At 36.0% G+C, this 27,772-nt stretch overlaps 1 protein-coding gene across 2 annotated transcripts in view; it reads left to right on the top strand.

Moving 5' to 3' along the window:
* CYTC6A (Cytochrome c) overlaps positions 1 to 26,863 on the top strand; it is a 169,761-nt gene extending 142,898 nt beyond the window's left edge. Inside the window, exons 6-7 of one of the 2 annotated variants that reach the window (XM_089813264.1) lie at positions 26,157 to 26,220; positions 26,507 to 26,863. In XM_089813264.1, coding sequence (XP_089669390.1) covers positions 26,157 to 26,220; positions 26,507 to 26,641 — 199 coding nt within the window. In that variant the 3' untranslated portion in view covers positions 26,642 to 26,863. The remainder of the gene's footprint in view (positions 1 to 26,156; positions 26,221 to 26,506) is intronic. The other variant, XM_089813265.1, reaches the window with a different exon arrangement.
* The last annotated feature ends 909 nt before the right edge of the window (positions 26,864 to 27,772 follow it).

Here is a 27,772-nt window from a genome sequence, read left to right as displayed (position 1 = left end):
GAGGGCACAGCTCATGATTGGTGGTCACACGGTATGGTTACTTTGCAGCACAATCAGGTGACATCTTACCAGGATTTTGTGGATAGATTGGTTGAGCGTTTTGATAGGAAGGATCCGGAGATCTATTTTCGTGACCTCGCACAGTTGAGACAGACAGGCAGCTTGGAGCTTTATATTAGTGAGTTTTAGAGGTTGTCAGTTATGGTACAGGATGTGTCTGAGAGGCAGTTGGTTATCTTGTTCACAGAGGGATTGTCTGAACCCCTCAAGGGTTGGATTAAGGCATTTGATCCACCGACACTACAGGAAGCTATGAGAAAAGCACGGAGTATGGAGCTTACAACACCTTCTAGCAGGTTCACTTCCAGAAGTACTTCTTTCAGAGATAATAAGAAGTTTGATAAGAATAAAGGGAAGAACGTTGATACCAAGGGTAAATCCACTACACCCTTGGATGCAGAGGCACTGAACGACCTGCGCAAGAGGAAGCTATGCTTCTATTGCAAAGGCCCATATGATAGGGACCATGATTGTCCTTTGAGGCCTAAGGGAAAGGCCAACAGAGTTATGTGGGCATATTATGAGGGATCAGATTCTGACAATACAGCACATGAGGATGATCACAGTGATACAGAGCCTGAGGGAGAGACAGAGATTTCAGAGCAAAAGGAGGAACCTAAGTTACATTTACAGCAAGGACGTTTGTCTAGTATTTAGCAGGAGGGATCCTTTAGGTTACGTGGTGTTCTAGCAGGACAGAAGGTGATCGCATTGGTTGATACAGGTGCTATGCACAACTTCATTGATGCACGACTGGTTGAGCGTCGTGGCATTAAGACAGAGGAGTTTGAGGGTCTCTGAGTACAGGTTGCTGATGGTTACACTCTTAAGTGTAACAGGATGGTTAGAGACATGCCTTTACGACTGAATAATTATGAGTTCAAAGCAGATTACCATGTGGTCAATATGGGTGACTTGGATATCGTTTTGGGTATGAAATGGTTGCAATTATTGGGTGAAGTCACTTTCAGACTTAAGGACATGGAGATCAAGTTTGAGGTAGATGGGAAACAACATGTGTTGAGAGCTATCAGGAATAGTGACATCCGAGCCATTTCTTTCAGGCGCTTGGAGAGATTGGCGAGACATAATGATATTGGATGGGCAGCCTTGTGTACTCTCATGCCCACACAAGAGGGACAGCAAAAGATAGAATATCACTCAGACATTCAGATATTGAGAGAAAAGTATCACAAGGTATTTAGCAATATTCCACCTGATAGAGGGATTGAGCACATCATTGAGTTAGAAGAGGGTGCTAAACCAGTGATGATTACTCCATACAGGCATCCTAAGAGGCTCAAGGATGAAATAGAGAAAACCATCAAGGAGCTTCTTGCAATGAGGCACATTAGACCTAGCAAGTCTCCTTTTGCTTCTTCAGTAGTCCTGGTAAAGAAGACGGATGGTTCATTGTGGATGTGCATTGATTACAGGGTGTTGAATAAGAAGACCATTAAGAATAGATATCCCATTCCGTGGATTGATGAGTTGATAGATGAGCTACATGGGGCATGCTACTTTAGTAAGATTGATTTGAGGTCCGGTTACCACGAAATTAGAGTCAGAGAGCAGGACATAGAGAAGACTGCATTCAGATGTCATTGTGGGCACTTTGAGTTTGTGGCCATGCTGTTTGGTTTGACCAATGCACCAGCTACTTTTCAGTCTACCATGAATAAGGTCTTCCATCATCAGTTGAGGAAGTTTGTGTTGGTTTTCTTTGATGATATCTTGGTATACAGTCGGACATGGCATGAGCATATAGAGCACTTGGAGACAGTATTGAATACTTTGCAGGCAGAGTCCTTGTATGCCAAGGAGTCCAAATGTGATATGGGTATGACCGAGTTATTATACTTGGGACATATTATCAGTGGAGGAGTACGGATGGATCCTGATAAGATTCGTGCTATAGTGGAGTGGCCTATTCCTAAGAACCTGACCTAGCTGAGAGGGTTCCTAGGTTTATGTGGTTTCTATCGCAGATTTGTTAGTGAATATTCACGACATGCGGCTCCTATGACAGATTTGCTGAAGAAGGGAGCCTTTGTTTGGACACTGGAGGCATAGGCTTGTTTTGACAGATTTAAGGAGATCATGACTTCATGTCCGGTATTAGCATTGCCTGATTTCTCGAAACCATTTGAGCTTCAGTGTGACGCATCAGGAGATGGTATTGGTGTTGTTTTGATGCAAGACAAGCACCCTATTGCATATGAGACCAAGAAACTCCGTGGGCCAGAGAGATCATTCAGCATTTACGATAAGGAAATGTTAGCCATTATGCACGCATTGGCTAAGTTCAGGCAGTATCTAGTAGGTGGTAAGTTTTGTATAAAAATTGACCACAACAGTTTGAGACATTTCCTTGGTCAGAGAGATCTCAATGATAGACAGCAGAAATGGGTGAGTAAGTTGCAGGCTTACGATTTTGATATATCATATGTGAGGGGGACTCAGAATGTGGTAGCAGATGCCTTGTCAGGCAGGCCACATCTCAGTGCGATGGTTGAGATCTCTGAGGATTGGAAGCATTTGATTGTTGCAAAGTATGCTAGAGACTCTTGGGCATCTGGGATAGTTGATGGGACAATTGTTGATACCAAGTATACACTAGTGGATGAATTGATTATCTACAAGAAGAGGATATTTTTAGTCCCAAGATCGAAGGTGAAGCGGTCTATTATGAGGGCTCTTCATGATTCACCTATAGCTGGTCATCTCGGGTACTTCAAAACATATAGACAGGTGCGGGAACGATTCACATGGAAAGGGCTCAAGACAGATGTATTGGAGTATGTTCGTGAATGCCTTGTTTGTTAGCAGAATAAACAAGAGCACACCTTCCCAGCAAGACTCCTACAGCCACTTCCCATTCTTGATTAGAAGTGGGAATGCATATCCATGCATTTCATTACAGGCTTGCTCAAGGCCCAGGGTCGTGATTGCATTTATGTGGTGGTGGATAGACTGACGAAGTATGCACACTTCTTTCCCATCACTACTACTTACACAGTAGTACAGGTAGCTGAGGTATTCTTTAGAGAGATTTTTAAGTTACATGGGATACCTCGAAGTATTGTGAGCAACAGAGATAGTAGATTCTTGAGTCATTTTTGGCAGGAGGTGTTCCGATTATGTGCCACTGAGCTTACACCCAACACTAGTTATCACCCGCAGACTGATGGACAGACGAAAATAGTGAACAAGTGGGTGGAAGGCTACTTGAGGAATTACGTGGCTGATCAGCAGAAGGCATGGGTGAGATGGATTTATTTGTGTGAATATTGTTATAATACCACCTTTCACATGTCTATTTAGATGACACCTTTTTGAGCTCTATATGGGTATGATGCACCAAGCTTTGTTGATTTGCTATTGAGTGATGTTAGGGTCCCACGTACCGGGGATTTGATTCAGGAGAGTAAGGACATTATTGATGCTCTCCGGGATAACATAGCCAGGGCACAGAATCAGTATAAGCAGTATGCAAATCAAAAGAGGACAAAGAGGAGCTTTGAGGTTGGTGACATGGTTTACCTCATGCTTCAGCCATATCGACAATCTACTCTTAAGAAGAGTGGATCAAAGAAGCTTAAGCCTAGGTATTATGGGCCTTTCAGGATCATTAGGCGTGTAGGGGAATTGGCTTATGAGCTTGAGCTTCCAGTAGATAGCAGAGTGTACAATGTGTTCCATGTGTCGCGCCTCAAAAAGGCATTGGGTCAGAATGTGGGACCTTCTGTAGTATTACCTCCCTTGGATGATGAAGGGAAATCGATCTTAGTGCCAAAATCCATTTTGGATAGCAGGGAGAAGCAGCTTCGTTGGAGAGTGATCAGAGAATATTTGGTTAAGTGGAGAGATCTACCTGTTGAAGATGCTACTTGGGAGAGTGAAACGATTTTGTAGCATACAACATTGAGATTGCTTGAGGGCAAGCAATTTTAGGAAGGGCGGACTGTCATGTCCCCTTTCTAGCGACATGATTTCTATAGTAGATTTGCCTATCATCGACTCTCGTAGGCAAATGATATTGGAGAGATAGTCATCTTGTTGATCAGTTGATCGTATATTGCTCTTGGAGAGTTGTAGATGAGCCTACATCTGGTCGAGTTGGGCCTACATGTTATAATTTTGAGTTGAGATTGCACTTCTATTTTATAAAGTTATTTTATAATAAAGTGCATTATATGAGATTTTATAAAGGATGTTTCTAGAAGTTCCTAGTGACTTCTTAGAAAAGTTAATAAATTGAGGGTTGGGGCATCCATTTGGACAGGGCAGATTTGAGGAGTCTACTTCTATTCATATTGGAGCAATTTGTAGTCATTTGGTCTGCAAATTTTCATTAGATCTTTGGGAATGAAAACTCCCTTGGATTTGCATAACTGAGGGAGTGAAATATCTTCTGAAAGATTGCTCATTGGAGATGGTATTTAGCCATTTCATGGTGGATTAATCTGAGAATTGATTTTGAGGGTTTGAAATTGATTGCAAAAAGGTTTGGAATTCATCATCTCATTGGAGAATCAGTTTAGCAAAATTTGGAGGTCATTCAGTGCATTTCCTGAGAAGTTCAAGCCAGGGCCTGGACTCACATTTCCACTCATAACTTCACATCCCGCTGGAGTTTGAATTTATGCATTGGAGGGGTTATATATTAACCCTAGGCATTTCAGAACATACCATTTTCAGCACCCAATATTAAGCAAATTATTTTATAGCAGGGTCATACAGGACAGTACAGTACCAGGGTTTGGGTCACGAGTTTGCTCATATCTCACAAACTATTCAGAGATTAAATTTATTCCTTTGGGAGATCATTAAACAACCCTAGGCGTCCCTGCTTAGGGTATTTTCGGCAGCTATTACCTTGCATAAATTTCAGTACAGGTGCCATACTGTACGGCAGGGAACAGAGCTGCTGTTTGGAGTGCAGAACTGACACCAATACATCATGCATTTGTCAGCAAACAGAGACAGTGATTTCCAGGTTCTTGTTGTTTGATTGGATGTCAAAAAAAGATAGTATAAATTTGCATATGTTCAGTCCTTGTCATAACAGTCTAGTATCTACTTGAATCAGTCACTATTATTCATCATTTTCAATTGGATTGTTCTAGTTAAAGAATATTGTTAGGGCTTGTCATTACCATAGTGCATTGTATTGAAATCTGAAATGGTCATAGTTGTAACAATTCATTATACTTTTCAGAATGCAGTCATTTGAATTAGTCCGTAATAGCATATTGTAATCAAATTCTTTGAATATTGTTATTGGTACTGTTAATTGTATTTCATTGCATATTGGTATAGTTATATCAATTACATCTTGTGGATTTGTTGCTCAACAACTATAACCCTGAAACACTACATTTCAAACAAACAATCAGTTGCATGCCAAGTGTTTGACGGATTGTCACAGTTCAGCATTGAGGGTTTTTAGTGGCCTTTATAGTAAGGATCACTACACATGACGTCTTCCATGTGTCATACAGAAATACATCACTAATCATGATCATATAATTGATTGGAACTTATTACAGGTGTGAGAACCAGGGGTGGTGGAAATAGAACCACTCAAAATACTCGAGGTGCGTAAGCTACACTTATGAAATCAAGAGGTGACTCAATGCAAGGTCCAATGGGATTAGTATGCAAAAGATAATGCCACCTGTGAAGATTATCACGAAATCTTTCAAAAATACCCTCAACTTTTCTCCAGGGCTAGAACCTGAACCTTTGCTTTCTTGAAATAATCTGAATAGATATTGTTTAAGTTTTGTTGTGATATTCATCGGGGACAATGAAAAATTTAAGGGGGAGGGTATGTTACATCCCAATTTTTGATCTAATTTTAAATTTGCTCATAACCGTTAGATTGAACAGATTTTTCTTTCATAATCATGTGAAGTAGGTAGTTATTTATATCCGTATGTTACACTCTTCTAGGATTTCACTCTAAAGAGTACCTTTTCCCCAACTACAAAGTGTCGAGGTGTTCGTGTAGCATCGACATAGCTCTTCTACCAATCAGTAGCTTCTGCCAACCTCTATTTGATCAATTTGACTTATCCCTCCATCTCTAACAACATTTTTTTGCGTAATACGATCCTATCTTCCAGCTTATCCTAGCTAATAGGAGTTATGCACTTTCTACCATACAATGTTTCAAAGGGGGCATCTTGATTGAAGGCTGGTAGGTATTATTACTAGCAAACTCTACTAAAGGAAAATAGTCCTCCTACTTGTATTGCTGATCTATTTAATACATTTTGAGTAGGTCCTTGAGGATTTGATTAATCCATTTTGTTTGACCCTTGGTGTCAAGGTGGTAAGCTGAACTAATATTTAGTTGTGTCCCTAATTTGAGAGGAGGCCTTGCCAAAACGTGGATGTCTTTCAAGCATCTCTATCAAAGATGATTTTCTTAGGATTTCCATGGAATATAAAGACCTCTTGCACAAATCTGTGTGCTATCATTGGAGCTCTATCCGGTAAGATACCTGGTATAAAATGTGCTACTTTGGCGAGCTTATCGACAACCACTAGTGTTGCATTGTGCTTATTACGTGACATGGGCAAACCTTGGATGAAGTCCATGCTAATTACCTGCCACTTCCATTCTGGATTAGTGTGTGGGTGAAGTAATCCAACAAGGTGATGGTGTTCAGCTTTGACTTGTTGACATTCAAGTCAATTGGCTACAAACTTGGCTGCATCTCTTTTCATGCCCTTCCAAACATACAGAGGTCTAACATCAACTAGGAGTTTAGTAACTCCCGTGTTTGGAGTAAGGAATTGAATGGACCTCCTTCCAAACTAAGTTCCTCATCTCTGGTGAGTCAGGTATGTACATTCGCCCCTCGAATCTGAGTAGACCGTCCGGTTCAAAACGAAACCCATCATATCTATGATCTTAGGGGTTTTCTTGCAGTGCCTCCCTAACTTGGTTATAATTTTTGTCATTCAAGGAACTTGAAAGAAAATACTGTCTAAAGTTCGTTTGGATGGAAGCCATTGCTAAGATATGCCATCTGTGGTTTTTTTCCCTTTGATGTAACTAATTTCAAAATCATAGTCAGAAATCAGTTCTAGCCTCCGCGGTTGACATGCATTCAAATTGGGTTGGGTAAAAATAGATTTCAAACCTTGATGATTGAACCTTTACTTGAAAGTATTTCCCATTAGGTAATGTATTCAATTTTGTAGAGCATGTACTATTGCGGCCAACTCTAGCTCATGAGGCACATAATTTACCTCGTAATCTTTAAGCTTTTGTGATTCATATGTTATTACTTGTCCATCTTGCATAAGTACCGCCCCTAGCCCTTCTCCAATTGATTCGTCACTACAAGAAATTGCCCCTTTGGATCAGGTACCTTCAAGATTGGTACAAAAGTCAACTTCTCTTTGAGTAAATCAAAGGCTTGCTGACATTTACTTGTCCATTTGAGCCTCTTCCCTTTACATTGCAATGAGGTAATAGGAAAGGCGATCTGTGAGAAGTTGAGTACGAAATTCCTATAATATCCTGCTAATCCCATGAAACTTCTGACCTCTTGAACATTTATGGGCCCAAGCCACTTTGCTATAGCTTTAATTTTTGACGGGTCTACTTCCCAAATACTGAATTTCTTTCTCAAAGAAGATGCACTTGGGCACTTTTTCATATAACTGGTGTTCCTGAAGATGTTGAAGGACATAGTGGAGTTGTTCCTCTTCATCCTTTGAATATATTAGTATATCACGGAGAAGGACTAGGATGAACTTATCCAAGAAGCCGTAGAAGATGTCGTTCATCAGAGTCATAAATGCAGTAGGTGCATTGGTTAGCCCAAACGGAAGGACTGTGAACTCGTAAGGACCATAACGAGTTTGAAAGGCTGTTTTGTGGATGTCTTCATCTTTCAGTCTCAACTGGTGATGCCCTCACCACAAGTCAATCTTAGAGAAGATTGCTGCCCCGCATATTTGATTGAAGAGATCGTCTATGCTGGGTGAGGGATATTTATTCCTTATGGTTACCTCATTCAACATCCTGTAGTTGATGTATAGTCTCAATGTTCCATCCTTCTTAACAAATATTACTAGTGCAACCCAAGGAGAAATACTAGGTCTGATCAAATCCTTATCTAACAATACCTATTGTTGAGCCTTCAGTTCTACCAACTTAATGGTAGTCATTTTGTATAGTGCCTTAGAAATTGATTCAGCTCCAGGTACCAAGTCAATAGAAAAATCAAATACCCATTTCGGTAGTAGATCTAGTAGTTCCCCAGGGAAGACATCTTTAAAGTCTTTTAAGGGTACTTTTCTCCACAAGACTCTTCTAATTCTTGGTCTTCTAAGTTTTCCATGTTAAATATCAGATAGTCGTCAAGGTGAGTATTTTTTGGAGGTTCTTGGATTTTCTCCATCTTAACTACAAACAGTTGACACCCCTTTTTCTTACTGTGCCTAAGTTGAGACACAGAGAGTTTTCGAAGCTTTATATCCCATTTTATTCTTTGGATGCATACTGCATTGGTCGAGTCGTCGAAACATTCAACTCTTTTGGAAAAACAATCTATGCGAGCTCTATGTTGCCATAGCCATTTTATTTCCTAGGATTATGTCATATGACCCCAGAGGTGCAACATATAGGTTGACTTCGGTTATCAACTTAGGAAACTCTACCTTAGCCTTGGATAGACATTTCTCTATCCGAGCTCTATACCGGTTTGCATATTCTACAGTCCATGAATGTCCCATAAATCCAGCTCTTTTAGGGAATCGACTAAGAACCCTCAGGCTTAAAAAGTTCTTTGTAGCCCCCGTATCAATTAAAATAGACACTTAATTTCCATAGAGCATACCTATTACTTCAATGGGTGCAATTTGGAAGTCAATTTGCCTATCGTTCACTATTGCGGGTATTCTTTGCTGAAAGGCGATTTGCAGATTGGGCAGTGGATTCTTCTGTGTTGGTCCATTCTAATTCCAAGTGGAGCATTGGTTGATGTAATGTCCACCTCCGCAAGTGAAACATCCACTTGGTGGTCTCTTCTTTTCCCCTGTCGTTGTTGTTGAATTCGTCTTCTTTTGCTTTCCAACTTTTTCCTTATTGTTGAATTTGTTTTCATATTTTTTTCCCTTAAACTTCTTGTCTCCTCTAGACTGGTTTTCCTCTATTCATTTTCCGTTTGTTGAATTGGGAGTTTTGGTTCCATTTCCCTTTTCCCCAACTCTTCTCTCTTACAGAGTTGTCTTTTTCAGTTTGAGTTCCAGATGAACAACTTTCTCATAAGCTTCCATTGGGGTAGCCAGAGCACATCTTCCCCAATTAATATACTTCCTAAGTCGAAATGTCTCATTATCCTAGAGTTTTAGAATATATTTCAATAGTCTGTTAAATACCTTGGTGTACTCATGCACTAATTTATACCCCTACTTGAGTTCTTGGAACTCATTCAGTTTATGCTTGTAAAATTGCTAGGGAAGCCATCTCTATCTAAACAGTTAGACATATTTAGCCCACATAACAGTAGTTGGAGTTAATCTCATCTCTGCCTTTTTTCTTTCCCATCAACTGACGGTTTCCCCGGTCAGTTGTTATGAACCCCACACTGCCTGTTGAATTTCTAAATAATCTCTAATTTCAAAGTACTTTCCATGCCTGTAAGCCATGCATCCACTGCATTCCTGGATGCAAAATCGTCAAATTGGGGAGGCTTGATCTACTTTATATCTTCCAATATCAGACCCAATCTAGGGTTACCCTTTGAGATATGAGCCTCACTCTGGTATTGTTCATCTCTGTAGGAGTTTGTATGATGTGAACATTTTGTTCTGCTACAAGGTCTAGATTCTGACCTTCATGCCCCGACCCTTCAATAGTCTGAAGTTTTTCTTCAAGGATGATCAGTGTGTTCTGAGTCTCCATCATCATCAACAATAATTGATTCAATTTCTAGGAAGGCGAGTTAGATAATCTGTATTGGTTTCCTCCCATTATTTATCCTAGAATAACAAAATTATTGTTTTATATATAGGTTTTCTTTAGTTTGTTAGGATTCTATACTATATAGATAGATAGAAAGCAAATAGAGCTTGACAAAAGTTACACTACAAAATTGGATTCTTTTATTCATGTAGTACTACAAAATTTCTTTTACATTATTATTTCAAATGGGTCACATCCAAAATTTTATGTGCATTCACACATTTTGTATTTCCTTTCTCTGGTGTCCTTCTAGGTACACCCCCTGTAATCATCTTTGCCCTCACTGTCAGTGATGTGCTCTTCTTGGCCTTCAAAGTCTGAAGGTACAAGTCAGAACCTTGGCTGTGGGGTAACAAATGTTATTATTGCTGTTACAGTTTGAAGAGCACACGATCATACTGGGGGGGGGGGGGAAGGAGGGAGGGGTGAATCAATATAATTTTTTTATCCAAACAATTGCTTTAATAACTTTAAATGCTGAAATAAAGAATTATGCAATGAACACAATGACAGAGGAATTTACGTGGAAACCCAATGTGAGAGAAACCATGGCAAATAAATGATTTCTTATATAAGCTGTTCTTTTACAATGTTTTGTAGGCTCTGACCTACTGGGAGCTCCTACTCCCACACTAATGAAACTTATCTTCTTCCACCTTGTTTGGTTGCTCTTACAACTAACTGATGATGGAAACTTTGAAACTCCTCTAACTTTGAAGTCAGCTAATACTTCACTTTCACTTCTCTCTCTCTCTCTATATATATAAATAACAAATTATAAATTTGATTATATAATATATTATTTTATTACACTTTTGCTTTTACTTGTATTTATATATCAGATTAAATCTGAATATATGCATATTCTATTCCCTGATTTACTTCTTTCTTATTCTTCAACCGCTGACATTTCTAATCTTCTATATATATATATATATATAAAATTTCCCACTTCATACTCCTCTGATCTTTTCACAGCCCATGTTTCCAATTTTTTTCCTACACTTTATTTACCACCGCTGACCTCTACACATGTCCTCATTTTTTCTTCCTCCCTCGACTATTATTTATATAGTCAAAATATTTTGAAGAATCACACGTTTTCAATCCTGACTTTTCAAACATTACAAATTGTGACCTTTGATAACTAAATAAGAGTTTGTAGATTCTTTTTATTCATTGCCGATAGTCTTTAAGTTGCTTTGATATTTAATAGCATTCAATAAATAATTAATTTCTGTTCGCCGTCCCACTCCTTATAATCTGTTTTATTGCCATTTTCTCTTTAAATAGTATTGGTTTGTCTTCGTGACTTCCTCGCCACTGAGCAGAATATCTTCTAACAAGAGCTCTTTGTGAGCTGGAGTCCTTCCCTTTTGGATTAATAATAGAGTTATAGTTGTCGGCGCGTAATTTGTTTGTAAAAAAATAATTTTAATTGACATTTTTATAATTAATTAATTTATAAAATTGATAATGATTTGTTAAGGAAACATGAAAAATTGAACAAAAAGATTACATTTGTAAGTTAAATAATGAAGATTACATCATATGTACATTTTAGTTTTAATATTTACAATTTTATTTTAGAATATAAATTATTTCATGTTGGTGAAATAACTTCTGCAGGAAGGACCAAACTAAATTGATAAAATAAATTATGTGGAAATTTTATTAGACATTATGATATCACAACATAGTGTATGAAAAATAACTAATAGATAATGACTATTTGATTATTAAAATATGCCTTCCCACATCATCAAATTTATATAGATGCTCTACAACTGTAATATAATTGTAAAAAATAGTTTATATTAGTATATAATTATATTTCTACTTTTAACACATCTGCAAAGTAAAAATTGTAAGTAAATCTTGATACTATGATATTAGTATTAATAAATGATCATAAGAAGATATTTTTATGTGTCCTTGCACAATGACTAAAAACATAAAAAGTCAATAAGTCAAAAATATCATATCTAACCCAATCAAGAAGATGATAGAAAATTAGATACAAAAACTCAAAAGAATGGAAAATCATATAAGATAAAAATTTCATATTTCTAATTCTTGTGAATAAATTTTTTATTTAAGTCAAATTTTAAAGTATTCAATTATATATATATATATATGTGTGTGTTTATTTTAATTTATTGCATGACAAATTATTTTAAAAGTACTATAGTTAAATGCAATAAACAAGCTTCTTAGTTACGAATGCATTTCCATCTTATATGTAAAATATCAAATTCAATTATTTTCTTATATGATTGTGACAATAAAAGAAAAATATTTTAATAAAAAATTATCTATTTAAAATTATTTCAATATCTTCTACTATAACATTTGATTTTTAAAAATTTGATAAAATAATTTTTTTTTTTAAATTATTAAATTTTAATAAATATCTTATTAATTATAATCTAAATATTCTAAGTCAACTCAAATTATACAAATTAATTTCTTTTCTTTAATCATTACATTAATTTCTTTTCATTAATCATTACTTTAATAATTGTTTTAAAAGCCACGTATTCTTGAATCTAGAAGCGTTGTAGTTTTTAAAGAAATTGAATTCTTTAATATAAGGGAGAACGGATAGGTGAAATTTTGTTTTCACGTAAATCATTTTAAACTCAAACTTGAATCAATGAATTTTAGAATTGTTTACCATATTGAAATTTGTTTGGGCTAAATTGCCTCTGTTAATTCAACCGTTGTGCAGATGCTTGAATGTGTAAAATTTCAATCTTTCTTCAAAATTTACATGCATTTCTTATTTTTTATTAAAGGCTCATTGGAAGACGAAATTCTAAATCATTTTAAACTCAAACTTGAATCAATGAATTTTAGAATTGTTTACCATATTGAAATTTGTTTGGGCTAAATTGCCTCTGGTAATTCAACATGCCGTTGTGCAGATGCTTGAATGTGTAAAATTTCAATCTTTCTTCAAAATTTACATGCATTTCTTATTTTTTATTAAAGGCTCATTGGAAGACGAAATTCTTTTATATATAAACTAGGCAGACTGAAAATTCCACAAATTTCGTAATCAGATCCTTGGAACTGCGCTGAAGCTTCCAATTCTAGAGGATTATATCGCGTTGAAACTCGTGAATTGATTGAAACGAGGGGATTAATTGATTGGGGGATTGAATTTGAATGATTATTTCGTTCTAACGTCCTGGCTTCTAATTACGATCTCCCTGCAACAAACTCTGCCTGAGCACTATATTTATTCTCTCCTTTCTCTCATTATCATCATCATTTTTTCTGACATCTGCACCCCGTACAAAAGCTATTTCCGTAGAATCGTCTCTCACCCATCTCCCGTTTTGTGTAATTTTTTAACTCTAACCACAACCCTTTTAACCGTGGTCAGGACTTCAACCCTGGGAAACCGGTATCATTCTAACACCTGTTGTTTGGATTCTACTTATCAAGTAATAATGAGAAAGTTCGTGAGCCCCGTCATCCCGATGCATGTCGGCTTGGAAATCGATGTATCAGACTTGCAGACCGCATTTATCTTGGTAATTTTGTATTTTTGCCGCTTAGTGGGCAGTAAGTCATGAAAAGGACTTTAAATACATTAAATACATCCTTTTTGGCTGAGAAGAACATTAAATACATCTTTATCTTTTTGAATTTTTTTTACATTTTTCAATTCAAAAAATAAATTTAAGGCCAGGAAAATAGTATGTGACCAATAAAAAAAAAGGATTTCTGTTGTTATAAATGAATTTATAAATATACTGATCAAAACTTTAAAAAAAAAATTAGAAATATGATTGTTTTTTCAAAAAAAGAAATAGAAGAGGGGGTTAAACAAAAACATTAGTACCCTGCCTATATAATAGGCAGGGACTAATAATAACCTTATCGCTGATTATCTTTTAATATTTATCAATGTGAATTCCAAACTAAGTCTTGTTCCCTCAAATAGTGATGTGGAATCCTCTCTGTCCAATTTCCTATTGCTATTGCCAGCAGTCAATAATTTATTTCTTCTTTACAAATCACACAATATTCTATTTGCAGTAACCGCTGCTTCAAATCAGACAAAATATATATTTGTTTCTTCCATACAGTCCACATTACACATCGCAGTTTTCCTTGCTGGACGTCGATTCCTTTCATACCATAAGCAAATTCTATTTCTTTATTTGCTGTCTACTGTCCTGACTGCTGGCGTCAACATTTTTATTGTAACCTTTGTATGCTTCGAGCTCCTGTCGAGAGAACTTAGAAGTATTTTGTTGATTTGATCTCTGCCATTTTGATCAACGTTTGTTCATGCTTCTAATCGCTATCTTCAATTTGAACATTGGAACCATTCACGTTACTCCTATATAGATGGTTTCTGATAAATCAGTGTCAACCACATATTATTGCTGATCGAGTATGTTGTTTTAAAGAAGTGCGTTCTCATCACTCATATGAAATCACTGTTTCTTTGACCAAGCAAGATGATTTGCATCAACATGTCTTTTGTGGTATTTATATTCATCTTGTCTTGTTTCTTCAGAAGTTCGCTCCATATATATAATAATGTTTGTCTTCTTTAATGTTTAAATCTTGAATTTAAGCATATGATTTTCCATATTACTAATACTTCTGCTGGCTGTCTACATCAAACTTTCACATTAATTTCTAGGTGCAGAGAACCTGTTTAATTTATTGGTCTGAATTTGTTGTAACTTGATATTTATCACATAGGTATTAATGTCATCTGCTTCTCATACTGCAAGTTTCTTTTCCATTTCATTACATAACCGCTGGAACTTCAAATCTTATTTTATAAAGAATTGAGTTATCCTTGCCACAACTTTTGCATTTCGTTGGACTTCAAAATATAGGGCTCCATCTTAGTATATTCATCAATCCTTGCAATAATTATAATGTACCTATCGTTGCCTGTCACTTTCTTTAGATAATCAAGTTATTGCTTATCCTAATAGATGGTATAGGAGTTTATATCTTCCTCATGGCATATGTATTTTTCATGATATCCTCTTGTTGACTTCCATCTAATTGTGTATATGATAAACGGTCAATTGGTATCTTCCATTTGCATTTGACATTGATGATGCTCACACCTGTAGTTTTGTTCCATGAAATCCTTTGACATCAACGACAATCATTTTATTACAGTTTCGATTGGCCCTTCCTGGTTCTTCTCTTTCGTAATTGATATGCTTGTTGCATGCTGGGTTTCAGTTGGAGTTTTAGGTATCAGGGTTGGTTTATTTTCTGCAAGTAAGGTGATCTCAACTTCAGCTCTAACCTCAGGTGCCCTTGCATGTCTTTGATGCTTGTTCTTTTAAGGGCTTCAACAATAGTCTCGTGGTCTGCCAGGGATTCAACTTGGGAGTAGTCATAGTCCTTGCCAAGAGCATTGGCTATCTTTATTTGTGCAGGATTGCGGGTTCTCTTCCTTTTAGTGTGAATGATGATGTGCACCCTGGAGACATCCAAAATGCCTGTCTCAATTTTTGCTAAAACTGTTGGGTGAGCCTAGGTCCAGTGCCGAACCGGAGCTTTGATACCATATGTAACTACAGTTTTCTGACATGAAAACATTAGATAGTTTTCTACGTATGATTTTCAAGTTTTCAAACAAGAACAAACAACTAATTTCTAAGGATATATATATTTTTGTTGTTGTTTAAAAGTAACTAACATCATAGATTTTATCTAGTACAATATTCACATATGACAAGTACATGCATGAAAATAATCCATTCAATGAAAGAAACAATAACAAGTATAAATTTTAGGAAATTGAAATGAAATCGTGTAAATCCAATTAGAAGATCTATCTATGTTATTGTATTATACAACTAGAAGTAGAGAAAAGAGTAAGTGTACTCACAATCTTTTGTTGTGAATGGTGACTGGCTGTCTGGTAGGTCATGCATATCGTGTATATCTTGTAGTTCTTGTCCTTGTCGCAGAAGAGGGAAAAGGTATCACCAGGGCATTTATCCACCCAATCATGGATCATGTTTGATCCCCCTTGCCTACTTCATTACCTGAAGCAAACCTGATCCTCTATGAGGAATGGTAAATGGTAGTGTCAAGACTCCTGGGATCTGGTGTAAGAATACCTACAACTTAGTCAGTCATACCCTATGGCCAACTACTAACTTGGTATGACGCCTGACTACAGTTATATCCGGTGTTCTCATTTTGATTATCATTTAATATGCACCTTGGCCAAGGATTTAATCAAGTTGGAGTTGACGTCTCACCCTTCCCACTTGACACTTGGTTAAGGAATTCTTCCCTATGTAATTCATCACAAAGGAACAAGTCTGTGACTGTTGTTTACCTCTTGATATAGTTCTAAATCAATTGAATTAAGTTCATTTAATTTTGTTACTGAGTCACTATAATTTACAAATTTGGATCGTACTGAAAGATGTTATTGATGAACTGGTAAAAATCAATCCCTCTTTAGTTTTGAGGTTACCGATTTCAGGATCTTATCAACAAGGGTTTAGTAAATAAGCAGTTGAAATAATCCATTAAACTAATCCAGTGGAAGCAGTTTAATTTTTTCTTAAAGTAAAATGTTGCCATGCAATAGTGATTGAATTTACTTAGATGATGAAGAACAATCAAAACTACTATCCGTTACTATGTAATTGTCGTATATGTGCAATTTGTGGAAATAAGATGAGGCAATGTTCCAATAACAACTAGCTTCATTCAGTCAAGGAAAAACTAACCGTAAATTGTTCTGTCATACAGTGTAGCTGACGAAATACGATAGAGGAAGAGACCTCTCCCTTCTTAACTTGGAAAGTAACAAAATTGGGCAAGAATTGGCATTGTTTAATAGAGTTAAATCCAAGAGTATCAACATATAGGTTGAGTCAATGCTTACAATGCAAATAAGTTTACTTAAGTTATCAAGGATGGCTTTAAACTATTATAACACTTAGTACTGTCCTTGGTCACTCATTATTTTGTTTCCTTTGAAATAGAGATATAAGGCAATGTATTAGGAAACCCTTCCCATTTGGCCTGGAAGGTTGATAAGGCAAGCTAGAAATGGAACTGTAAAGACAATTTCTCAAGACTTAATCTTTCGAGGCAGGAGCTAGTCTCAAGTTGTCAGTATATATCAGAACTATTTTCTTTGGAGTCTGCAACAAGAGTTGATGGGGGTATTGGAAGAGTTGATAAGAGAAGTTAGAGCAATTCTTAACCAACTAAATTCTCAGACTGGTTCTACATAGATTTTTGGTAACATAACCATGACTAAAAACTACAAAATATTTAGTTCCCAATGTTGTAGATGTTTTGGTCTATTCTTCATTTAAGGAATTTGCAAAGCAAGAAATCACACAAACTTCCATCTTGTGTTTATAAGAAAAGAAGGTGGCCATATGTTTTTTGCTACGTTGGCTTCTAATATTTCTACCATCCCAACAAACTCTTACATAAGAACTTGAAATCTTTTAACTACAGCTTCAATATTCTAATGCCAAGATCAATAAAGATAAACTAACTACGAACTCTTACTTTAGATGGCTGAATGAAATTTATCAATTGAGAATAGACACACGAATCTGGTTCAGGGAAGAGTATGGGCACATGCCTGGGAAATTTCTTAATATGAGTAATTTGTTAGCTAGAGTTCGCTCAGTTTCTTGAACACTAATTGCTTTTGTCTGACTCTTTGCTTCCTAACAGACACTGCCTCTGAACCTGTTCAAACCTAGGCTATCTATTGTTCTGGCTCACTCAAGAGAAACCCCCACACTGTGAGTGTTACATTTGGAACAAAGAGGGAGAAAGGATTCAATGTGTTTGGTAAGGTGTATACCGGTTCTTGCCAAGAAAAATCTAGCACGGAAAAAGAATGAATCTCCATCTAGAGTTCGTTCTTTCAGAACTCCTTTCCCCCGCTTCCATACTCCGACTTGTGCAACTTCAATTCTCTTAGCCATTCATCGACATGACGTTACACTCAAATTCTGCCACCCTTCTGTCATGCCAAGTAGTGTATCTCAGATGTAAAATACTCTTCCTTATTAGGTATACATATTTGCAATATTAACCCAAGAACACATGGACGTTTAAGGGGTATTCTAATTGTATAATTGTGACCCCAAGGATTCCCAAGGTAGTATTATAAGGAAGGTTAATAATACGACACAATTCAGATATAAGTTGATAAAGAAAGTTCTCCATCTACACTAAGGATATAGTTTTCAATTTATTATAATACTCATTTTGGTTCACCTCTAGTGATTAGGTGGACATCTTAGTGAAATAAGGATTAGGATAACATGGTGAGGCTAAAATATAAAGACATCATTATTTATTTTCCTTAATTAAGTCATTCATTTAAATATAGTTGGTCTCTAATATCTATTTCCCTGATTCCCTTTTACGTTAAGCATTATGATTCTCAGTGCCAATAGTGAAGAAGGTAGTCATAGAATAGAATAAAATAGAAGTGTTTTGGCACCTAATGACTGGGTGACATGTCTAGGTCAAGACCTAATGAAAGTGATTGCAAAGTTGCATATGTTCGTGGCATCAAATCTTACCAGTCATTTATATGTGTGTTTGAACACAATCATTTATCATCCCCTTTCCCATTGATACCTCTCCCCCCTTCGGGATTGTCCACAATATTTCTTGTATCTAATTCCAAAATGAAGGAGTGGTTAGACCATTAACGATCAATCCAAGTTGTAATACTTCACCATGTGTCAAGATTTACTTTTATTAAATAATAATTGTTTATAACCGGTACTAAATCATTTGATCCAATGTAATTCATTAGTAACTTAATTACAATTATTAACATATCGAATCAAAATTAAAAATCATGTAGTTCCCAATTACACAGTGTCCTTGAATCCGAAAGCCAGAATCTGCTTAGGGTACAATCCTGCAAAACCATGTGTTAGTCTGCATAAACCATTTAGGGCGCAAGAGTTAAACCACTGTATAGTATAAATTCAATACCACTTAGTACTTAGATACCACGGTTAAAGTACTTCAACCCGCATAGGGCACATTTATAAAACCATTGTTAAAATAAAAAGCAAATCAATGAGGACATAAAGCAGAATGAGACATGAAATATAGTGATATTGAAAAGGGATGTGACATGACTGTTTACAGATTCATATCTAAATTGCAGATCATGTCTGATATAAAGATTTATAGTTGATATGCAGTTCATATTCAATGTACAAAAGTCACATCTCAAGTGCAGCTTCCTAAGATATACGATTCCAAAATAGAAAAATAGCTCATCAAGACATGCAAACTTCATATTAGAGTCGTAGATTATAGATGATATGTGGTTTTACAATTGGATTGTAGAATCTCATACGATAAGCTGATTCTTTTCAGAATTGCTGATTTTACAAATGATATTTGGTTTCATGTATGGAATGTAGGTACATTTAGTATGCTTAAGATGGGTAAATTTCTTCTATTCGGATACACTGAACAAGCTTGCTAACACAAAATAAGCTCTACATGTGAGTCTGTGATTGAAAAATGTCAAATGCATTATAATGACTTATCCGGGATCAATTCAAATATGCGATGCAAAGAATAGATATGTGATGCAGAAGTAAAGATATGCAATACAAGTTTTCCTTTCGTATATGCAACACAACGACTGCATTCATAATGCAACCATATTAGAAATTAAAGTCCACCATGATAACTAAGAGCGTGGGGGCAAGGGGGGGGTGAATCAGTTATCTGATCAATACAACTTTTATTAACCTTATTAATTCTCAAACATGTGATCAATATAAACAACCATAAGAAGATAACTATACACAATAACACCATATATGTTAACTAGGGAAACCCTTGATCAAAAGGAAAACCCCGATGGGGATGGTACCCATAAAATGATGTACTAATATATAAGTTTCTTGTAAGAGGATGGACTCTTTGTTAGGAGACAATGAAATACATTTAGTACATATCAGTCCCTCTTAGGAGACGTTGAATCCCTGTGAGGAGATTCCAACCTTTAAGGAGTTGTAGAAGGCAGAAGGACCCATTGTCCAAACAACTTCAGGGGCAAGACCATCGAACTCACTTTCCAACTAGACTCTGTATTATTCCTTTCAGAACAATAGCAATTGATCAGCTGTCCACTAGCACTCTCTACCAAATATATTCCTTGCGCTCATTCACTTTGCCTCTGCTGCACCAAATACTTCTCAGATCTCAATACTAGATCCGGAAACTCACATCATACTGATCCCTTAGATTGCTTACTCACATGTACTAATATCGCATTTGTTGCATACTCAACTTCACACTACAACCAAGGAAACAAACCTTCCTTTATACAAAAGTCCTCAAAATAATTCATTGAGTCGACCTTGAGGCTTTTCCCAATTACAATTACAATGGGACCTCATTAGGATAAAACAATACACACTACAATACATCTTTTCATAATTACATAATACTGTCAACTCACAGTCTTTACAAATCTTTCACATGTGCGACCTCAGACTTTGCGCACTCACTGACGTCATAATCTAGATGTCTTCTATCTCTGTTTAACTGTGCTCAACCAAATTCTATCCCTGTTAGGAGATATGACTTGATTACCAGAAACCACTTCTCAGAAACTCTGTCTATAAACTGTCTTTTGTAAATCTCGAATAACTATTATTAGTCTTCATCTTTTTGCATGCTCTCTTAGCTACATCATCAGGACATTGTGTAGAATATGTCCTCAACTTCGTTTGATCTCATCTTCAATCCTTGAATTGTACAATCTCTATTTCTGTTTATTGCTTTGTTAGTCTTCACAGAATCATTAGTATGTTGACATCAATGACAAAAGTAGTCTTGAATGTAACACACAGTCATGCTAACAATCTTCCCATTGCTCCAACAATGCTAGGATACTCCCCCATAGGAATATCATCAGCATTCATGCTAACAAACTGATCCTATACATTGCTCCAATCAATCAAGACATGCTTATCTGAATACTTATTTCATTGAGAAACATAGCTTCTATTTAAAATAACATTACATAGAATTATTACAAAAGGATTGCTTGCCTGGTCAATCAATGAAGAATGGGCAGCAAACAGGGATCAAATCCCTTATTCCTTGCATGATGAGAATGCAAAGCTAAACACAATACTCCAAGCTCAAGACAGATTCCTTCTGCAGAGAAATAGTATTAGGTGTTGTAATTTGTAGAACGTCAAAGTTCAAGCTAAGCATCGTAACCTCCCAAAAGAGAGTTGACATTCTTATTAAGAAGCATGTTGTCCAAGGAAGGTGTGGCCAACCCAAAACATTCCATGCAAGAAGCTAACTCCTTAGGTGGCAAGGAGTTGTCTTTTGCCACCTTAAGTTATTAAAGATATAAGCCAACTCATGGCTAGGGATATTATTAACTGAGTTATGATTTAATGATATGGTAAGCACTTTCCTCTTTGATACTTGTATATCTGATTAGACACACGCACACACAAACACTCATGAATATGCTTTTGAAAGCTTGCTGTCAATTCTCATATCCCCTTGCATATAGGTGTATAAACACATTGTAGATACATAAATATATATGCTTATTAATTCATGATAATATGTTTGTGTGTACATGTATAGTTCACCATTTGCATACACGTGGCAATTGGTACTCAGTTTATGCATACATACATACATAAGTATATAAATACACAAATATATATATATATATATAGATATATATATATATATATATATATAGATATATATGTATGTATGTATGTATGTATGTATGTATGCATTTGTATGTACATATTTATTTGCAAATTGTGAGGTTATTGCATTTAAATTGATAAGGAGATGTTGAGGATAAATTTAATACATTCTATTTAAACAATGAACAAGGAGAGGGCCTCCTATCCCCACTCCGACACAGGTGACCAACAGCCAACCTAACCCTAACACCAGGTCATCTGACCAAGATACCTATCTATAGGTTTTGACTTGGATGGAAATTTTGACCTTTCTTTATGTACTTACATCCTCTCCCCTATGATACTCTTTGTCCTCCAAGGTTGACCACTCATGCATCCGTAATCACATTATTCATTCAAAAGCATCATTATTCAATAGTATTCATAACAAACAAATTTCAGTATTGACATCATATGTCTAGTGAAACAGTTATTTAAGAAGTCCAAAAGGAAGGGATGTAACACAATTTTTGGCAGTGTTTGTGGATAGTGTAATCTATAAACAAGGGTTAGGGTAGTATATCTACAATGATTCAGTTCTTTCTGCACATTAAAGGAGGTGTTTGGTTATCATATTATTGGGGGAGTGATTTGGTTCTCATAGCTATGGAGGGGGAATATTGGCACTTTCAGAGTTGCTCTCTCATATCACTAGAGGAGGGATTTTAACACATTTAAAGAAGTGATGGAGTTTTGAATAAGATTTGTTCTCTCATAGTCCATGGAGGATGGTCTCTTGTGGTTTGGAGTATGTGTAGGTTTTACAATCAGGACATTTGTAGGATGGGTGAAGTTTAGTGTGTTTTGGGTGAGTGTAGAGATTTGGCGGAGGTGTTGTGTTCTATCCTTCGTTTGGATTGATGTAATAATAGGTGAAATATTTGAATTACATCTTAGTTTAGTTTTTATAGATTAATAATAAATATTAGGTGAGATAAAATAATGTGTTATCAAGTTGTAAAAAACTGAATTCTGAATCAATAAATATTATATATAACTTTGCTTTCTCATTTTGTAAAAATGTTGTAATTTGTATATGCCATTTGCTCACCATTTCTACAGTGTTCAAAGATGATTTGTTAGAACAATATGTTTGTCACAATTTGATCTAAACCTGATCAAAATTTAAACAAAATAAACAAAGGGCTCAAATTATTGTTACCAAACCCTTCTAGATGTAATGTTCCTGTCATAAAATATTTAATTAATCAAACCCTTGTTCTTAGGCCGACTGATTTAGTTTATCTCGGACCCATTTTTTATTTTATTGTTTCCGTAGGTTTGTTCGTTAGCTATATTTGTAACCCTCAGGAAGTTCCTCCGAAGGGTATTTAAGCATGGCATTTAGGAAGTAGTTGGTATGCGTTTTAGATTATTTCTTTGTACTACGAATTCCTGTTGGAGTTTTGGATTGTTTGCCATTCCGGAAGTGAAAGATCTTCCCTCTTTGGCTCTTGCAGTTTCGGTGGGATTCAACCCTCACCCTATTCCGTCACTGTATTTCTTGGCTCGGATCTGGCAAATCGGAGCATCATTATTGTTTACAAGTTACAAAACTTTTGGAATATATTCATGTTCGGACTACTTTAGTATATATATAAAATTGTTTGTGTATTTGGCATGTGTGTATTTGACTATCTCCGGCATATTGTTTCCGCTCCAATCCATCACCGTACCCACATCCCACAACCACTGTACGGCCTCCAGCCCTTCCTGTGCTGTCCATCATCATTGTACGACCCAGTCCATACAGTACAGACTTCCATTCTGACCATACGGCCTCCAAAGTCGTAACCGTACGACCACCCTACAAGCATTGTATGGCCTTTCCTTTCCCAACTGCCGTTCGACCATCAGTCACCCTACCATACAACCTCTAACTAGCCATATGGCCAACACTTCTTCCACCCTCAGACCATACGGCCAACTTGCTCACCTTCTCCAACCGTACAGTCACCTGAATAGTAGTGTATGGCCAGTTTGAACCCTGAGGGGTGTTTAGCAAGCCACGTCGGGGTCAGGAACATTACAGTCTGTTCTAGATCCCTTCTGATCTACTTTTTCCAGACAAATAATTGGTCATGCCTGATCCAGACATTTTCTTATTATTATTTTTTTGAAAAACCAATTTTTTAATTCTTTTCAAACTTTTTTCACCAGCCAATATGCTGTGCTTATCCCAACAAAATAATTTTTGCATATTTTTACTTTGAAGGCATATTATGTACTTTTGTCGGATCCAAACTTCTGGAACTTTTTCTGGAGTTGGAATTAAATATTTTCCCCCTCTCAAACAAATCCAGATTTCCAATGCTGGTAACTATGGGTCAACCGTCAAGGTATAAGAAAAGTTGCTTCCCAGTACTGGCAGTGCCTAAATAGAAGGAAGCCAAATCAGGGGCCAGAGAATCAAAAAGAAAAAACAGTTCTTAGCCTGAATCTGAAGTGTTCACTCCGTGAGAAAAAGGAGACACAAGTTTATGAGACTTAACAATCCTAGTACATTCCAAGAGCATTCCTTATTATGTTTTATATGGGATGATGTAAAGTTATTGGTCTCTAAAGGAGAACTGACACTCGGAATTTAGCAATGCTAATTAAGCAACCATAAAAGCATAAAATACAGTGATGCAGGATTATAAGTTAGTAAATCTACATGTTAGGTATTTGCATGATTTTAGTTTTGCTTTTGGAGTGAGTGTTTAATTTTTCAATGGATTTCTGTATGGTCATGAGTGAGAACATTTATGTCCAAAGGATGTACATTGACTTCTAGTCTTTTTGTATAAAGTGAATAAGCATGTAAACTTCCTCATTGTTCTATCGATTAGAGTGCTCTAACTCTGTTGCAAAGTGCACTCCGTGTATCTGAATTGGCACATGGTGGATTAGCAACTAGCAAAACTATTACATATTCAATGTACTCTGGGATTTTAAATGGAATCTGGAAGGCAAGAAGCTAAGATGATCATTAAAACATATGAAATATGTCATCAATGGGCACCATTTTGATTTAATGTTCATTGTATTCCGAATGGAAGTTGGACTTTCACTCAACTCATTCAAATTACAAAGCAAATTGCATATATTTGAATCTAGTAAATATGAGAGACCAAATAGAGAATAATCAGGACCAGGAGATAACAACTAGACCCTCCTCTGTGCTAATCATCTTTGTGGAATTAAAGTCAACCTTTCTATACAATGAAAACAAAGGCATTTTAATCCCAAAATTGAAGGTGACCTTACTATATTGAAAGATCAAAGTATCTTTCTTTTTTCATGTTGAAAACTGACCCTCCTATCTTGAGTGTGATCCTATTCTGGTATATATACCACCTCTTTTATATCAATGAAATCAATGAAGCCAGTCCTCTTACATCATGGACTCAGTTGAGCACTTATTTACAACAGGAGTTATTTCCGGGATTCATCGTCACAGAACTCCCTGGGTTAATGCAGATATGCCTCATTGGCTTACACTATAAATAAGCAGTATTTGGATTGATGAGTAAGTTGGTGAATCACAATCTCACATAGTTTTTCCTTTTCCACCTGTTGGATGTAAAGAACTATCCAATTTACGACCTACATATAGGAGAATTGTATTTGAAGCCATATCAGAGGTCCTGAAAGAAGGGTGACTACTCCATGTGCAGATAGAGAAATTGTCCCAAAAGCAGGCTGAACCAAGTCCAGCTTAACAAAATTTAGTATTGAGCTGCTATGTCCAGGAAAAAATACAATTTATCATATCTACAAGCGGATAGTGTATTGAGGAGATCATTTTAATAAGGGGTTCAACAACTTGAAAATCAATTCAGTTTACCAGTATTATATATATGAGAATATATACTGTTATAAATATATTATCAACTTCTTGTAGGCTGCACCAACTGTCTTATGTAGAGAAAATATGCCCATAAGTGATCATGATTTCTTATTGACAAGTGAGTGGGAATTTATCTTTGCAAACAATTTTAATTCCCTTTTTCGTGTCTGTGTGTAACTGTTATTCTATCTTTTGATGCAGAATTTGTGAGTTCATGCACTCTTATTTCAGTTATGCTTTTGGGGTTTCAGATGTCTTTTGTAATCATTAATATCTTTTTTATAGTTTGATTAAGTGGGGACATATCATACATCATGGAATGCTCTCTTAGCCTACTTATATGTTGTTGTGAGGTCACAGGTAAATATCTTGGGATTTTCTGGCATTATTTTAAACATTGTTCACCCTGTACCATTTTATGCTCTTGTAAAATACAATGCATTGGTGTGAATTTGACTTGTGCCCTCAAGGTTCTTGGGCCATATCCAAAATGTTTTACATGTGAGTTTTGTAGAAATGGCGTTGCAACAGTAGAAGACATATTCAACTTAACATATTATGGGAAAGGTCGAATGCCTGTAAGTTTCACCTTATGCTTTTTCCAGTATATTCTGAGCACAATATTTTAAGTACCTTTCATTAGAGAAATGACAATATTGGTATTGCAGTAGGAAATCAAATTTACTTCATTTTTATTATGTCAATATAGAATATGTTTTTTATAACTTACAACAATAACCTTTCCTTGTCACATTTGAGATCCATTGATTGAGGATGCATTTTTCATAAGATTAATAGTTGTAATTGTTATGATTTCTTATGTTCACAATAATTCAGAGCATTTTTTCAATAACCACATTTCAGGGATTTGGAGAGAAGTGTACACCTAGGGGGCAGTGTACATTTGGTCCACGGCTTAGTGATGAAGACATTCGGTTGCTGGCTGAATATGTAAAGGCACAAGCAGATCAAGGTTGGCCAAAACTGGAGCGTACATAATCATTTCATTTATATTGCTTTGCAAGACACATCTTGGGCTTTTAGGAATGGATTCAATGTTTTGGTGTGTTCAGAGATGTGGTTTTCTTATTCTTTCAGGACTGCATAGCCCCCTTAAATTCTTCGCCGCTCCATTTGGTATTTTTTATTTCATTATATATATTTTTATTGGATGAAGTCCGAGGAATAGTTTGACTATTAAAGCTTATACCTTTATGTGAATGTTTGAGTTGTTTATTCTCTTTCAATCTCTTTTTTTAATACAATATTTAAAAGTAACCTACTTTTCAGATCGATATCTATAGCATTTAGAATTGGGAGGACTGAATTTAATTATTCTAATGCTATAGTAAGCAATTGAATTGAATCTTGAGCTTGTAAGCTTGAACTTCACCTCTAGTGTACCTACCCACTTATGCTAAATTCACACCCACAACAGAATTTACTCATATATCAAAAGGGGAATTCTGTCCTGCAAACAGGAAAATGCTTATTGGATGGACGACAAATTTTCCATGAGGAGCTCACAGTCTTCTTCTAAAGCATCATTTCCAGTAATCCAAACATTGACATTGCATCTGCTGTCAAAAATGAGACCAATCAGATTCGCAAAGATCTTTTACAGTTTATTGAATTATTCATAATCATACTTATAGGACTGCAGCAACATGATAACATGCTATAAGCCTTTGGGTGATGGTGCATGAGTTGATTTTGTTCTTTTGTTAGATTATCATTTGATTATTAGATTGATGATTTAGGGTGTAGATTAAAGTGATAGATGATTCCAGAGACAAATGAAGCTAACAAGACATCCTTAATGAAGACCTTAACTTCATATGAAATTAAGTTCATGAATGTAACTAGTTTAATTATCTCAATTTCACATGATTATTGATCTGTAGATGCATAAGTTGAATATTCTCTCATTTTTGCAATACCATCAGTTGATTTACAACACTGTGACATGCAGATCACATTCTGAAATGAGAAAAAATTAAGAGAGTAGTTCAATAAAAGAAAAGGGCTCTATAATACCCCATTTGGATAAGCGAAGAGGAAATAATGTAGTGGCTGATTAATCAAGAAAAAATAACTAAGAAGGTGCCCCAGATATAGGGAATACAATTC

The sequence above is a fragment of the Cupressus sempervirens genome, chromosome 2, assembly GCF_028749045.1.
Source record: "Cupressus sempervirens isolate cs-2001-9-10 chromosome 2, ASM2874904v1, whole genome shotgun sequence".
NCBI classification, from domain to species: Eukaryota; Viridiplantae; Streptophyta; class Pinopsida; order Cupressales; family Cupressaceae; genus Cupressus; species Cupressus sempervirens.
Note: the sequence above shows the minus strand (reverse complement) of the source record. Positions and strands in the feature narration are given on the sequence as shown.